Source organism: Drosophila subpulchrella, chromosome 3L, assembly GCF_014743375.2.
Source record: "Drosophila subpulchrella strain 33 F10 #4 breed RU33 chromosome 3L, RU_Dsub_v1.1 Primary Assembly, whole genome shotgun sequence".
NCBI lineage: Eukaryota > Metazoa > Arthropoda > Insecta > Diptera > Drosophilidae > Drosophila > Drosophila subpulchrella.
Window position 1 is genome coordinate 15,409,193 of NC_050612.1, and position 15,498 is coordinate 15,424,690.

The window sequence follows — 15,498 nt, forward strand, 5'->3', positions numbered from 1 at the left end:
CATCGCTGACGTTGGTTTTGGTAGCACGCGAAAAAATAGGCAATTTTGTTAAGCCTTAATAAAACAGGAGCGCGAATTCTTTAGAGCCAGAGATTCCAACATCAAATCAATAAATGAATGACAGGACCGCGAATTCTTTAAAAAAATATCGCATCATTTGTGGCTATTTTTATTATTTAGAGTCTGTATTACAATACATGGTCTATAATAATGTTAATCTATAAGCTGAATTTTTTCTCAGTGCCTGTCTTCGGGCCTGCTTTTCTCTCTCTGGCCTTAGCGCAGACATGTGAGCTTAAGCTGGGGCTTTGAAGACTGAATCTGAAGCTAAGACTCCGACTTAGCCGGTTGCTGGCAGCTCGACAAACCAATTATAAAGCGTAGAGTTTGATGTGCACGTGTTGGGAGAGATTGCGATTGGGAGAGGCTGTGATCGCGATCTCTAACCCGCGGCGGGTATATCCAATATATATATCGGCCAGCGGCCAATTAATGTGCGATAAGAACTGAGCAGGCGAATTAGCTGTAATCTGAGATCAGCGGAGGAAAAGTAGGTGAAAGATGGTGAATGTTGGATAAAAAGTTAGTGGATCAGAAGTAATTTCAAAAGCGGACTTGTGAAGCTTACAAATTTACAGAAATTACTGTAGTTAAAGTAAACCATCTCAGGCAATTTTATAAACTAAAATTGAATTATCTTTCAATTAACTAAATTTGGTATTTATTTGATATTAAATTTGATTAGGACATAAATATTTATCCTCATGATATGTTGGATAATCTAAGAGAATAAGCTACTATATTAGATGTCTATTTTTCTTTGGGTTTCTTAGTTTAACCCTGATTTAGCTATACTGTTCCCTTGGTAGTGCCATTATCTAGTCGGATATGACTACCTGATCGCTTGCAACATATAAACTGCTGACTGTCAAAGGGGGAAAACGAGGTGGGTTTGCGAAGGGGCAGAGTGACACTCACATGCGGCAGAGCCCCAAGTCCACAAGTCCACAACTGTTGATTGCTGTCAGCAATCTTTCCCCATGATTCAAAACTCGTCGTCGCTGCTTTTTGCTTTTTGCGGCTTTTTGTGGTTCTTGGGACTGGGACCTGACCCCATTCAATGTCATTAACTCGGCCCAAGGTCTGTTTGTTTTTGAGGCTAGCCCCAAAGACTCTGGCAATTTCGCATAATTGGCTGAAAATTATGAAATGCTACGGGGGACCAATCGCAGTCTTCTCGTTCCGGTGGCATCTTCATTTCATTCGAAGCCATCTGAACTCCAGTGAACTCTCTCCTGCAGCCTGCACTTGGCGAAAATACTGTCAAGTACTGATTATTCGTTAGTAAAATATCTTTAAAAATATTTTACAGGTCTTTTATATATTTGCTATTCTTATCTTGGTCTTTTCAATTTATTTATTTAAATAAGCTTCAAAAAATAATACGATATATTTAAATCTTTTACTATCCAGAAGTGTAGGATTTTGATACCACAAATAATTAAAAAAAATAGTTTGATTTCTGAACTTGTTTATAAATATGAAGTTATCCCTGAGACTTTTCTACTCAGTAACTCTATATCATTTCCCTATCTAGAATTCTTTCAGTGACTATTCTTTGCCCAGCTTGTCAGCGGCTCATCGTTCCGTCGAGTCCAACTGTTCGCCCCCGGGCCAAAAAACATCTTCATGGGATCGGACTCAACTGCTCGACTTCCTTTCACCGACGATCTCAACTGTAAACGTTCCAGTCACTTAGTCAACAATCTGTTGCATCTAATTGTCTTTGCAACAAATTACTCAATTCCAGTTGGATGCTGAAAGGAGATTCGGATTCCGATTCAGATGCAGATGCAGATGGACAACGAGAACCAGAACGAGATCCCAACGACGACCGGCTGGTCAACAGGTTTGACATAATTTTCACTTTAGTTTGTTTTAAAAGCACAAATTTGCACGCAGCTGAAGGATCCCGATACCCAAGAAGTGATCACTACGAGGACGATAATGATAATGATGATGGCGCTGCGTCGAGTAACTCAATCGCAAAATCCCACATGGACTCCGATTCCATCTCCTCGATGAGTCAAACCAGCACTTTAGTGGGCGTGGCGCACTTCCGCAAGTAATTTGCTGCGGTTTTGGTGGGGATCGGGGTGGTGGTCTTATAATGGAACATTTTAATGCTGAAACCGATGCTTAAAATCAAAGTCATAAGGAAAAGAACCCAGCAAAAAGTGCGAAACAGTGGAGTTGAGATGAACATTTGTTGTACAAAAATCGAGTAGCTGTTTATTACTTAGAAATATTTTGTATTTTATTAATAGGGAATCCAATTTGTTGTTAAATACTTACAGGTTTTGTTTATAATGATCGAGGGCTAGCAACTTTAAATTCCTTTAAACATAGATACAGTTAATATTATTAAAAAAACTTTAATAAAAAATATGTTAAAAATAAGTTAAGTTATAACTCCCAAAATAATTTTGTTCCAAACTTATGAGATCTATTTAAATTTCGAGAACTTCTTGGGGCCTTCAGTTCCATTGTATGGCGATGATGGGGACAATAATGGTGCTGTCGAGAGTGCAGTTGCCACAGTCGCAAGATAAATACATAAAGCAACCCGATCAGTCGCACACGGAGATCATCAACACAGAACACGAAACTTGGCCCAGATGGATCCGATGTAACCGACGTATCCGATGGATGGTTAATGGAGGAGGGTAAAAACTTGCCAACGGAGACACGTCAACAATGAGGCATAAAAACGGGAGCACAGTCGCATGCAACATAATTGAAAGCAATTTGTGGTCCTGAATCAGAATCTGAATCTGGTTCGAGTCCCCCAGTCTACCGTCCCCCGATCTTTGGATCCCAGGTCCCAGCGTTGGCATAAACATTACATTGATTGCCATTGCCCCACACTCGCTGCACACTTCACCCATTCGAGTCCACCCCATCCCATCCAATCCATCCGTTCGTTCATTCATTCATTCATTCACTTGCCCAGCCAGTCACTCACTCACTCGCTCACTCCATCAGTCACACGTGTTGTTTGTCAATCTGGAGCATGAGGATCGCACACTTTTGCACCGAAAAAAATGTTTTTAATTTTCAACTAAATTCTTTTCTTGTCAAGTGATCAGAAAACCATATATCTTTTCTATCTAACAACATTTTTTATTAATTTAAACTTTGATTGATTTGATGAATTCGAAAAATTTATTTAAAGAAAAGTGGTTTTCTACAATATTGTGTTGGAATAATAATATAATAGTTCTGTACGCTGTTTTCTTCCAGTGCATTGCTGCAGAAAATCACCAGAAGGTGAACGGCTGTTCGAGTGGAGCGGAAGTCGCTTAGTTCCGCCGAACGGCAGCCCCATTCGCAGTCCATCTTCACTTTCCTGCCACCTGAAGCACTCATTTCTTAGTTCCAGAACCGAAGATCTTATGACTTGTATCTAGATGGGGTTGTGTCGGCTGTTACGCAATTGTGGCAATGTCTTTGATTTGTATCTTTGACGTCGTGGCCGCTGCTACTTCCAAAAAGTAATTGCAAACAGCTGAGCCACATGTGCGGCCAGTTGGATTTCCATTTTGGAATTGCCTTTCCCAAAATTCCTGAATTGTGCAAGTTTTTTCTGTAAATGCTCTATTTGCAGGCTGCCCGATTTGATTAAACTATTTTCTGGCGTTTGTGTAGTTTTTTTTCTTAGCTTAATTAGTTGAAAAGTGATTTATTAACCTTTGATCACGAAATAAAATTAGTTTTATCCAATCCATAGAAGTAAATGTTATACACAATGATTGTTTTGGTTTTTTAAACAAAATAAAATTGGAACTTACCATTTAAGCTGTCATTACTTAAAAGTTTACTGACATTTAATAAGCAGATAATTTGACCATGACAAATGGCAATCTGTGAACCATTAAATTCAGGGTTGAGTCCGTGACGAATTCACTCCTTGTTGCTGTTTTGCCATCGCATTTTTGGGGTCATTTCGCTCGAGATAAGCTCCGCTGAGCAGTCGACATGGGGCCTTTGGGGAGGGGTATTGGATACACATATGTACATTGGATACACAGTACACTCGTATCCCCATCCAAAGCCAGCACACTCATTTATGTGTGATACATGCAATAGCCACTTCCTACAGATGTCGGGGTTTTATCATTGCGGCCAAGTGTACGATGTTTTTATTGTTGTCCGCCAGACAATGAATGAAATGATGTTGTTACTACATATAGGAAACTCTATAGAGCTGAAATTGCACAGTTGGGTGAACGTCGTTTCTGAATATCTCCACATGCATGTGTTGGGATTGGTTTAAAGAACTGTCAGGTAGATATTTTTAAAGGTTTTACCCTGACATCTTAAATTAGTACAGAAAGTATGGTAAAAATATAGTTTGGGGGATCGAAATTCCACAGTTTTAAGCCGCTGAACCGCTTTCGTTTTGCCTCAGTGCAATTTGAATGTCATCTCCACGCATTTTTGCCCACTTAGCATTTAAATTGTGGATTTGAACGCACAAGGCGAACTGCAGTGGGGCTGAAATCCAGGTGGTGCAAGTTTTGCGATCTCTAGCTCGGATTGAACAGCTGTTGCCCATGCTAATGTTAATGCCAAATCGCGCATACGCCTCGTTGTGCGGCCGAGCGTGGCCAATCGCCTGTGTTTGCTTAGGTGGCCCCCGTAATTCAAGTGCAGTGCTCATCAATAAAGTGAAATTTGTTGGATGGTCTCAGAGCTTCTGCCTCTGCTGCCTTTGCTGAGCTGCCACAGGGTCCACATAAATGCGGCACAATATCCACATACTTGTATTTATTTTCAACAGCAGCAGCTGAGCCGCAGCAACCGGACGCACGTGTTCATTTTCATTTGGCGCAGAGAACCCAACAACGATAAACAGCCGCAGCCGTGCACTTGGGAAAAAATCTTATACCATCTACATTTTTCCAGAAAGATTTTGAGCCATTTTTCGAAGTGAAGCTTATGACCTTTACCATCTTTTGTAAATGCCTAATGCAATTTCTACATTTTCTTGATCATGTCATTTAATTTTCGTGAAGTACATTTTTACAAATTATTTATTTATTTTACAATTATTTAAAATAATGGTATAAAATGTTTCGCACAATATTTGAAGTATTGTTCTTCAATATTAAGACAGGATTATAATACCAACTATTATAATTACAACTTCAAATACATACATAGATAAAATGATTTTTATAATATTATTCTTTTGACAGACCAAAACATGTAAAAATGCTAGCACTTGGATTTCAGTATGATTTGATATAATATAATACCTAATTAGAATTTCAAAATGTACTTTAAATTCTGTATAACTGTATGATACATTTAATGTGCAGTTATTCTCCAAAGATTTATTTCTTTGAGTGCCAGGCAGAATCTTTGTAGACGGGGCCCAGCGGAAGACGACCGACGACTGCGGAAATTATTCATTCAAACTGCTCGACTGCGTCGGCTGTGGTTGTTGTTGCTGTTGCTTCTGCCGCTGCCGTTTTCACCGAGGTTTTTTCATATTCAATGTTGAAGAAATTTGAAATTCATACAAATTGCAGGGCGCAGCAACAATGGCTTTGGATGGGGATCGCTGGTAAAAAGAGCCACCCATGCAGCTCCACAATGTCCGGCAGTTGCGATAGTTACTCTATACTATAACAATAAAAAGCAACTACGGCAACTGTCCGTCAAAAAGTCAGCGAAGCGCAAAAGAGCAAAAACGCTACGCTTTTGTTTGGCTTTGGCTCCTAATAATTATTTCAGCCCCTTTTTTGTGTTAACAATTGCATAACACAAAGGCCGAGATGAAAGCTTCGTGCTGGAAGCCCCAAGCTTTCTCTACCAGGCCAATCCATCAGATCGGTTTTTTGGGAGACACAAACCCAACGAAAAAGTAAAACAAAAACGAACGCATTCAGTTCGTCTTTCACACAGGTGTGCGCAATCAATCAACATGAGATCACATTAAACCGGAGGGCAACAATGGCCACGATAATCACACTCAGCTGGGCCCAGTCTATAGCCCCCATAATACAGTCAAGCTTGACTAAGACAGGTTTTTAAAACCGAAAACAAGGTCATATATATCTACTGGTACTCTATACATTTCTTTGTAGATTTAGATGCTGATTTGTTGCAGGAATGATTTATGATTTATCCCTCAAAATTGAACGACGTAACCTCTTCCATTTTTGTTTAATTGTATTAAGATTTGGTGTCAATATATAAAATGGTTCCTCGATAACTGAAGTTTCCTGCTTTAAGATTAGCTTTCCTATTCATTATAAGCACTATATAAGATATGGAAAAGTAATGAAATTCGTTTAGTAGTGAAACCAAACCAAGATATGAATTATACCAATGTACCAAAAATGTATTATCAAACAAATTGATCCTAAAAGAAAGAAAAAAAATACATTTTCAAAAATATATAATGGTAAAATAGTTGGTAAGAACAATCTAAGCAAAAAACCAAAATTATTTTTCGGTTGGCATTAGGCAAGCTTGCCTGTATTATATTTTTTTTGGATCTACGCACCCGCAACGTGGACCATGGGTCCACGCACATGAGCGTTGATAGCTCGGCCAGCTTTTGTTTCTTTTTCACATAATTTTCCTCTTCGGCTGGGGGCCTCATTAAGACCCTCACATTCAATGACCATTTGTGGCCACCTCGAGTGATTTCGAGGGGCAAAAGTGGGGCCGGCGTAACCCCGCTGCCCGAATAGACCAGGCTGATTGCTGTAACATTCCACACTTAATTAGTGGACCTCCGAGCGGCGGTTGAAAGAGTTGTACGCTCGTATAGACATTCTCAGCTTCGTTTTCTTTATTGTTCAAAAAGTAAAAAAAGGGGGAAAAAACCAATGGCAAATCGAGATTGTTTGGGCTGTGAATCATTAACGTTGCGTGAATAACCCACAGGAAGGTTATATCCAAAACCATATAAATTATAAGTTTTGAAGAAAAAACTATTAGACATTATAAACGAATTTTATAATTATACAGAGGGAAATTAATTTTTAAATATTATCAAAAAATATATACATTTGACATTGGGCGTGAAAAATGGTTAAGTTTCTTATGATCTGCAACAATCTGTAAGATTTTTAAAATATAAGTAATATTTCTGAAAATTAGTTCTAAAAATAATAGAAGTTGGCCTTCCTTTATTGTAAGCAAATTATGAATATTCAAGTGTTATTTCTTCACCTCCTAGAACCAAAGATTTATAGATCTTAATCCCTGGACGGTGGCACCCAGTTGGCAGCCAGTCATTCGATTTCCATATGAAAGTGATCAACCGAGGCCCCATTCCAACTTTTCCCTCTTTTTAAGTCGAAGGGAGTGCCATCCACATAAAAGAGCCGAAAAGCCGCAAGTCAATATTTGTCGCGGCGTTGAGCAATTTTAATTGGATATTTGTCGTAACCCTCTGACTATATAGCACCCCATACCCCCGAAAACCTCTCTGCAAAAGCCACAAGTCAAAGAAAAAGCGACAAGTGCGGCGTACTGTCCATATTTTTGTGTCTTAACGCTAAGCGGAATTAGCATATGAATAAACTTTTGGGCGGCACTGTGTTCGTGTGTTTTGGCTCGTTTCAGTTCGGATCGCTTTGGTTGGCTGTGTTTTTTTCTCTTGGCTCGGGTGTCCCACTGTAGAAGGCGGTAATATTTTCTACATCAAAGGCGGACCACACCGAATCGCGGGGAGGAGCTCGGGCCAACATGTGCACTTTAACGCACATGAAACTGATCCCAAATTGGAGGTCACGTAGTCGTCCGCAGAAATGGCCAGTGCAGCACACTTGCAGAAAAAGAAGTGCCTAATGGGATGTACTTTAATTGCGTTATTTAATTAAGGTATACATTTTGTCTTTAGAATCATGAAAAGAAACTCTCGCTCAAAACGGTGGAAGAGGTTGTTTTAGGTAAATTGACATGCTTTTAATGTTCATTTGCTGTTAATATTGAAAAAAAATTCTTAAGGGGAAACAATTTCTTTGCATAAAAGTATTTATGTACAAAAAAAAATGTATATATTTATATTTATATATAAATTGTATCTTAGCTGTAGAGAAAGTTAAATAGTCTCTTTTCAACCTTATATTTTAAAAGTTCCTTTATTCAAAGTATTAAAGTTATAATTATAATTTTTGTAATAAAGATAATACGTCAATAAAGTAATTTCTTTGCCAACATTAAAATATTGGAAATTTGTTATAGTAGCTATAATATCTTAGAATTTTCGGGGCTTAACCGATTTTCCAGCGATTTTTTTCGGAGTGCCCTGTCCAACGCCTTCGTTTTGGCCTGGCTCATATAAATTACACAATGCAGCCGCTGAAACCCAACGCAGCAACAACATGAAAAGCGGCAACAACAAATCGAATGGCAGCGGACCGCAACCGCCGATGGAGGCAAGTGAAACCCTGTAAATGCAATGAAATGGATTTTAACTTGTGCAATTTTTCAAAAGCAAAAACCGAGGAGCACAAGCTGGCAAAGACGAAAATTAAAGATCGCAAGTCGGCCAAAAACAACGTCGGCATGGCAATAATATGGTTTTGATGTTTCAACAAGGTCAAAACAGCTGCCACTCCCCCCGCCCTCCGCCCCCTGACCCCTAAAACGCCTCCACAATTCCAGAGCAAACAAAAGCCATAAACATAATGCGCCGCTTCACGCAATTTTTTCGACCCAAGGATCACAGCACGGAGAGAAATAATCGCTGAAGTTTATAGGAATCCAATAATGTTTATAAAAGTTGATTTAAAATAAAATACCATATTAAATTTAAAATATATAATTTTTCAATACTAAGTTGTGATTAAAATGTATTTTTAAATAAACTGATTTATAAGTGTTTTAATAGATAAATAACTATGTGAAAGAGAAACAGTTTAAATATTATAATTTTAATTATATAATTATTATTATTCACAATATTTTCTAAAGCACTGAATAGTTGTACAAGAAATGTAAGAATATTTCAAGCACTATAAAAGATTTCTCTCAGTTCAGTTAAAGTTCGAAAGGTTTTGCCCTGACCATCGAAATATATTTGGCCCTGCCTCAGTTCGTCGTGGTCAAAAGTTAAGTTCGCTTCGCTGGTTCTTTTGATCCCGAGTCTTTCTCTTTGAACCTAAAGCGCCGGGTTCACAGTTTAGGGATCTGAGATCGGAGAACGGAGAATCGGATTCTCAGGTACCAAGAGACCTTTGATTGGCAGTCTTTTGCCCATCAGTGGATCGATTTGGCATGCTCGGGGATTTGCATCAGATGCAGATCGTGAAGTCCCAAGGGTCACAGGCAGTTTAAAAGCTATTAGTGGTAATGGTCAGAGATTTAAGGCAGGAGTTTGAGGCTGGAATCGTTGAGTTACAATAATCTTTAAATATATCTTTGGTACTTAGTAATATGCTAAGTAAAATATTAAAATATAAATTTATGGCAGGTATTAATATTAAACATATGTAAATATAATATAAGACATATGCATTTGAGGTAGCTATAATTAAGAACTTAAATATGTTATTTATAAGCTACCGAATTGAATGATTTTCCACCTAATTCAATCAATAAAACGGGAAACCCCACTCCAGTCAGAGAAAAAAATGGATCAAAGGCCCGTGGCTTGTATACTGTTTGTATACGAATAAGTATCAAAATGTATATGTTTTATTGACTGCGGATGCAGTTCATAAACAATGCCAATGGTGGGCCAACCAAACCGTAGTCGTAGTCTGCTATCCGGAGTCCGCTGTCCGGAGTCCAAAACAGTCCGTGATCCGTAGCCGCAATATGGCGCGCATCTGTTACATGTTACCATATTTTTCCCAGCCGCCGATTCGAAGAGAATATCGTGTATTTATGAAATCAAACATAAGGTAGCCAGTCGATTGGTTCTATATCTTTTTCCCCCTCTGCAGCTGCACATTTGGCACACATGACAGCGGAAATTTTCAGAAAAAAGGGGGACGCCTGGGGCGGAAAACCACACACATGGCCCAGCCACCAAAAAAAATGGGAAGATTTTTATGCATTTCCAGTTAAATCGGAAGTGGAAATCAAGATCCAGAAAGAAGGCAGATGAGCGTGCCGCGATTATCACGCTATTTCTGGAAGATCGGGGTTGCCCGAATGGTACCCACATGTCACTCTTCTTAATTCTGTTCCTTCAAAGGGGGCGGCATGTGGGTGGGGGCTTTTCCCGACGAGCTGCTAATGATGCCAACGGGTTAAATTGCGTGTTGTCATCTATTTCGAGGCAGACAGGCAACTGTTGTTTATACACTCACCTAAGTGGGACCGTTGAATATTTAGTAATAATTATGGAATACAGATTAATAAAACCTTTGTTTTACAGGAAATAATTAAATATAATTCCCCTGTATAAAAGAATTGTTTGTTTAAGTAAAACTAATACATTTTTGACTTTGTCCTATAAATAAATTGTTTATTCTTATGATTATGATTATCATCATGATTACTCAAACATGATAAAAATATTTATGATCTTATTTATATAGATCTTCTAAATTATATATTCTTTTCCACAAGACATTTACCTCACATTAAAATTAGAAATCATTTAAAATAAGTAAACAAATGCTAAGAAGCGTATTCCTCAAGTCCCCTGAGGACAATGATTATTTTTATTTACTCTTAAATTTTTTTTGTTTTAGCCCACCAAGTGTTGCCCAATAATTTAGCGTTGTTTATGGCTTCTTGATATAACCCACGTGTCATATATTTTATGATCAGCCATGGTCTTCGAAATGGGCGTGCTCTTGGGGACACTTTCCGCGGTGTTATGAGCTTTAAATTTAAACTGGCAGCGTGATTTTCGGGGTCTCTAAAACTGTGTTCGACATTTTCGGGTCCACGCCAATTTTCGGGCATTCAAAATGCGTTTTGACACAAAATTGACATTTAACAAACTCGTTGGCCATGTTGAGGCAACTGTTTAGTGCAACGAGCCGCGACAAGTGCATAAAACACGCCCAAAACGACGACAAGTGCGTTTTCAATGTCTGTAGATGCCGCAGAAATGGAAAAAAAAAACAGAAATGCAATGAAAAAAGGAAAAATAAACAACAACGCCAAAATGGTCAGCACTGGGCGAACAGTTGGCCACGATCCGTAGCGATCCGCAGCGATACGATTCGATCCGATCCGACCTGCCACCGCCATATAAAGCGGCATATGGCGGCGCTGTCTCGACTCTATATGGCCATTCGACCGATATTTCAAATATATACTATGTTCGCTTTTTCGTTTTCTCGGCCTGCGTATTTGGCGAATTATTTCAGCCAGTTGCCGCTCTGTGAGTAGTCCATAAAGTCATATAATTCCCGCAGCTGGTGTCGGAGGCCTTACACCTTTCACAATCTGACATGAACTTTCATAATCAGAGATACATACTTTCGGTTTAGGGCAACCCAATCAAGCAGGTGATTTACAAAGGTTCCCTAATAAATTAAAAAATATTCCTAAAACATATGCAATTATCTGCCTCTTAAGCTAGTCTGTTTAACAGTTCTGAAAACTGCAACTAAAGATTATTTTTTTCAATTAGGCTTAGAGTTCCTGGAAGTCGAAAACCCCAATTTAAATCCTGTTTATCGCCCGTGATTAATCCCAGAACTGCATCCTCGCGCATCCTGCAATCTCGGCTCCGAACATTTGCAGCGCATTAAGCTGATTAATTGAAGTCATCATGGACTGTGGCAGGCAGTGAGCAAGGAATTGTAGGCCGGAGACGCCACCAGATTGCCACATAAATTCACTTAAGATTGCAACAAACTCCGTCAATGGCAATTTGTAGACAGTGCCATCCACTGTGACTCTCTGGCTTCGGGTCTAACTTTGGATTGGATCCAACTCTAACAGGGGGACACTTGAGTTGTGCACTCGGGGGAAAAAGATAAAGGTTCTAAAGATCCCAAATTGGCTGATTTTTTATAAAATACCTTGGATAAGCTGAGTTTGCTCCGGTAATAATATACCAAATTGCAAAATTCGAAAAATCCTGATAAAAAATTTTACATTATTTAAGAAGTGGATAAATAAAAAAATCAAGTCGTTGAAACCAACGGTGTTAGATGTAAAAGGTATAGGTGGGTGGTTAATAAGGCGACTAATATATAAATGTAGATTCTATAAAGCATAGGTATAATCCTTTAAATATTGTTTAAATTGGAAATAATTCTTCGATTTTTCAAAACAAATCACTGAAATTACAAGGTGTTTGTTTACAAAAATATTAATATAACCTAAGATTTTTTGGATTAACCTCCATGAACTCAGGGTTTTTTTCTGCGTGTAAGCCAGCACAGCACCCGGAAAGCAGCTGTGACAGACTGGCGGGGGAATGATGAAGCGAACATTTAGTGGCTGCTAATGAATGTGGTGCAGCAGCAGCATCCAAGATGCAGTCGCAGTTGCAATTGCAGGGGCAGCAAATGTCACACGCGATGTTCGGGGTCGCGAACTGCTGGAAACGACAAACGGAGGCGTCTTCGCAGCCAATCAAGAATCCAGTGGGGCTGGAGATGTGGATATGTGGAAACGGAGATGTGGAGATGTGGAGATGCCACCAACTTGCACAAATCGCGCAGAAGAACTCATCATCAGCTGCATTTGACTTTGGCCGCAGACAAACTGCAATTGACTGCGGCACTGCCATCGCCATCGCCATCGCCCCTCCTTAAGTGCCGGCGCGTCATAATCCCACATGGTCTGGGTATGGGTATGGGTATGGTCTGGGTTTGACTATGGGTCTGGCTTCGGATCCAGCTATAGTATCTACATCCATGGTCTCCAGGCCGCATCTGAGTCTGCGGCGGTGTCTGCCGTTTGCCGTTGACTCGTCTGGAATGCAGATGTGTGCAGTTGCAGTCGGACAAACGGCCAATCATGTGGCTAGACACTGAGAAAAATGTATATTTAAATGGCAAAGAAATAAAGAAAACAAGCTAACTATTTCAAAATATGTCACGGTTTAACCTGAGACCATTAATTTACTACTTTTTGATATTCATATTAAAGCCAATAAAATTCAAAAAATCAAGATAACACTTTTAAGCTCACCATTTCTTCTTAGTGCTCAACCCACTTGCTGCTCAACAGTTTTATATCAACAACGCTAGGCATTCAGTCAAGGAGTCGTCATCCGTAGTCGTCCCCATTCCATTGGCGACTCACATACCCATTCTCGTTCTCATTCCCGTTCCCATTCCAATTTCATTCCCATTCCACAATTTCACTTCCCACTTCCTTGGATGCAGATGATGCAGCTGCGAAATTTACCAGATTGTACAAATATTACTTCTTCACTTGAAGACTAATTAAATTTGAATTTTTGTATTAAACGAGCGGGAGAGAGAGTGGGCTGCGATGATGATGATGATGGTGGTGACTCAGGGGAGGTTGACTTATAGAGGACCACTCGAGCTGCGAACTCCGACGCAGCTGCAGATGTTATGCGAGATCCGATCCCAAGGAGAGACCCACTTGCAGAGGCGTTTTGCCCGCAGACAACTTGGACCTGGCTCCCTGCATTGCTGTTTTTGCATTGGATTCGGCTGCATATATAGCCATATAGCTCCGATCCCCCGATTCCCCGGTTCCCCATAGCCTCCTCCATCCGTGAGCTCACTTTGCCACTTGGCTGGTGGTCCAAGGCGTCTAAATTTATGGCTTAATTTGGCGCTCTTGTTAAATGCGTGTGTTTTTGCTTGTTTGCGGGGGGGGCGGCTGTGTAGGTGGGCGTTACTGTCAAATTTCTGGACATTTTAAGTGTGTTGTTCTTGTGAGTGGGCAAATATTTGAACAGCCAAAGTGCAGTTGCTTAATTGCCAAAAGGGCTGCGATAAAAAGGGGAAGATGCTAAAATTAGCAAGAATGGGGTAAAATTAAATCCTAATCTATCATTTATGAGTAAACCCAGTTTTTAGATTCAACTCTAATATTTTTAACCTAAATTAACCTAAACAGATTAAATATGAATAATTCTGTTTTTTTGCGGTTTATGTTATTATTAACCTATTTTGTAAGCTATATATTTTTTGCTCGATAAGAAGCTGGAAATTCATTATGATTCAGGCGAAATTAAAAAGAAAATCAAAACCTCTCGGCCATGGCATGTATCAGTATATTACTTATTTACATAAAAATATATGCAAAAGTGAGAACTCATTGTTCTCTAGATGTTTATAAAAGGAATAAGTAAAGAATATCATTTTAGTTCACATTTGAGTGTAATAAATGTCACATCTTCGACAAAATGAAATCGGAAATTTTAGTGATTTTTATGTGGCTTTTCCTGAGTGTGGATTCCTCTATTGTCGATGAGAAAAACTGTTTGGATTATTGTCTTAGTGCTGTAAAGCCTGTTTTCGATCATTATCAACAATTAGCAAATTCGGCTGATACCAAAAAGGAATTGCTGGTTAGTAAAGATGATCTGATCAAGGACCAAGTTAAGCTAATTGAAGAGAAAGAAAAGCAAATTAAGGAATTATCAGATCTGCTTTTGAGGAGCACTTGTCCCATCGAAGGAGCACCAGATAAAGATCAATGGATCCCCATCCAAAAACGATATGACGGCAGCTTATTATTCAATCGTACCTGGAGTGAGTACAAGAATGGGTTTGGAAACTGTCGAGGGGAGTTCTTCATCGGTCTGGAGAAGTTGCACAACTTGACTAGTTCACAACAGTACCAACTTTTGATCAATCTCGGGGATGTCAATGGATCTACTGGCTGGGCTCTGTACGATGACTTCAAAATTGGCAACGAGAGTGAAGCATACTATCTGAAGTCCTTGGGAGAATATAGAGGAACCGCCGGAGACTCACTAACGAGAAGCATTCCCATGAAGTTCTCCACTTTGGATAGGGATAATGACACTGATCCTGATGAAAATTGCGCAGTTCGTTTAGGTGGCTGGTGGTTCTACCATTGTGCGAAGAGGTATAAATCTGCTATAGTAATTAGAAACATTTTTCTGTAATACTTTGACATTCTTTATATAATGACAGTTCTCTGAATGGAGTATATTACAAGAACGGAACCACACCCAATATAGATGGTATATTTTGGTCATCTTGGAAAAGCGATTACTACACCATCTCTTTAACGTTCGCGGAAATGAAGATAAGATCTAAGAATAAGCCTCAGCTTGGACAAAATAAATAATATTATATATGATTATTAAACTATTTCATAAATAAATAGTTATTATAAAAAAAGGAATTTGTAATATCAGTTTTACATTATTCTCTATGTTTGTAAATCTGTTTTTTAAATATGTTTACATTACAATATGATCGAGCCCACCAAAAATGGAGCTGTGGAAATCTCGCTTGAGACACATGTGAGTACACTTTAGGGAGACACTGTAATCCGCTTGTCGGTTGGCCGTGGTAAAAACATTTTCGCTATCGATCG

General features: G+C 39.1%; 1 protein-coding gene and 1 long non-coding RNA gene across 3 annotated transcripts; both read left to right on the forward strand.

The window, feature by feature from the left end:
* The first annotated feature begins 6,815 nt into the window (after positions 1-6,815).
* On the forward strand, positions 6,816-8,898 carry LOC119553376. Of its 2 annotated transcripts, none has more exons than XR_005219765.1 (2): positions 6,816-7,905; positions 8,314-8,898. It is a non-coding gene; the product is annotated as an uncharacterized LOC119553376 (long non-coding RNA). The 2 variants fall into 2 exon arrangements; XR_005219766.1 differs by having other exon boundaries at positions 6,816-6,967.
* A 5,416-nt stretch (positions 8,899-14,314) lies between these two features.
* LOC119553872 (microfibril-associated glycoprotein 4-like) lies at positions 14,315-15,246 on the forward strand. The gene is made up of 2 exons (XM_037864529.1): positions 14,315-15,021; positions 15,090-15,246. The coding sequence occupies exons 1-2, from the start codon at positions 14,333-14,335 to the stop codon at positions 15,244-15,246; spliced, it is 846 nt and encodes a 281-aa protein (XP_037720457.1). The 5' UTR covers positions 14,315-14,332.
* The last annotated feature ends 252 nt before the right edge of the window (positions 15,247-15,498 follow it).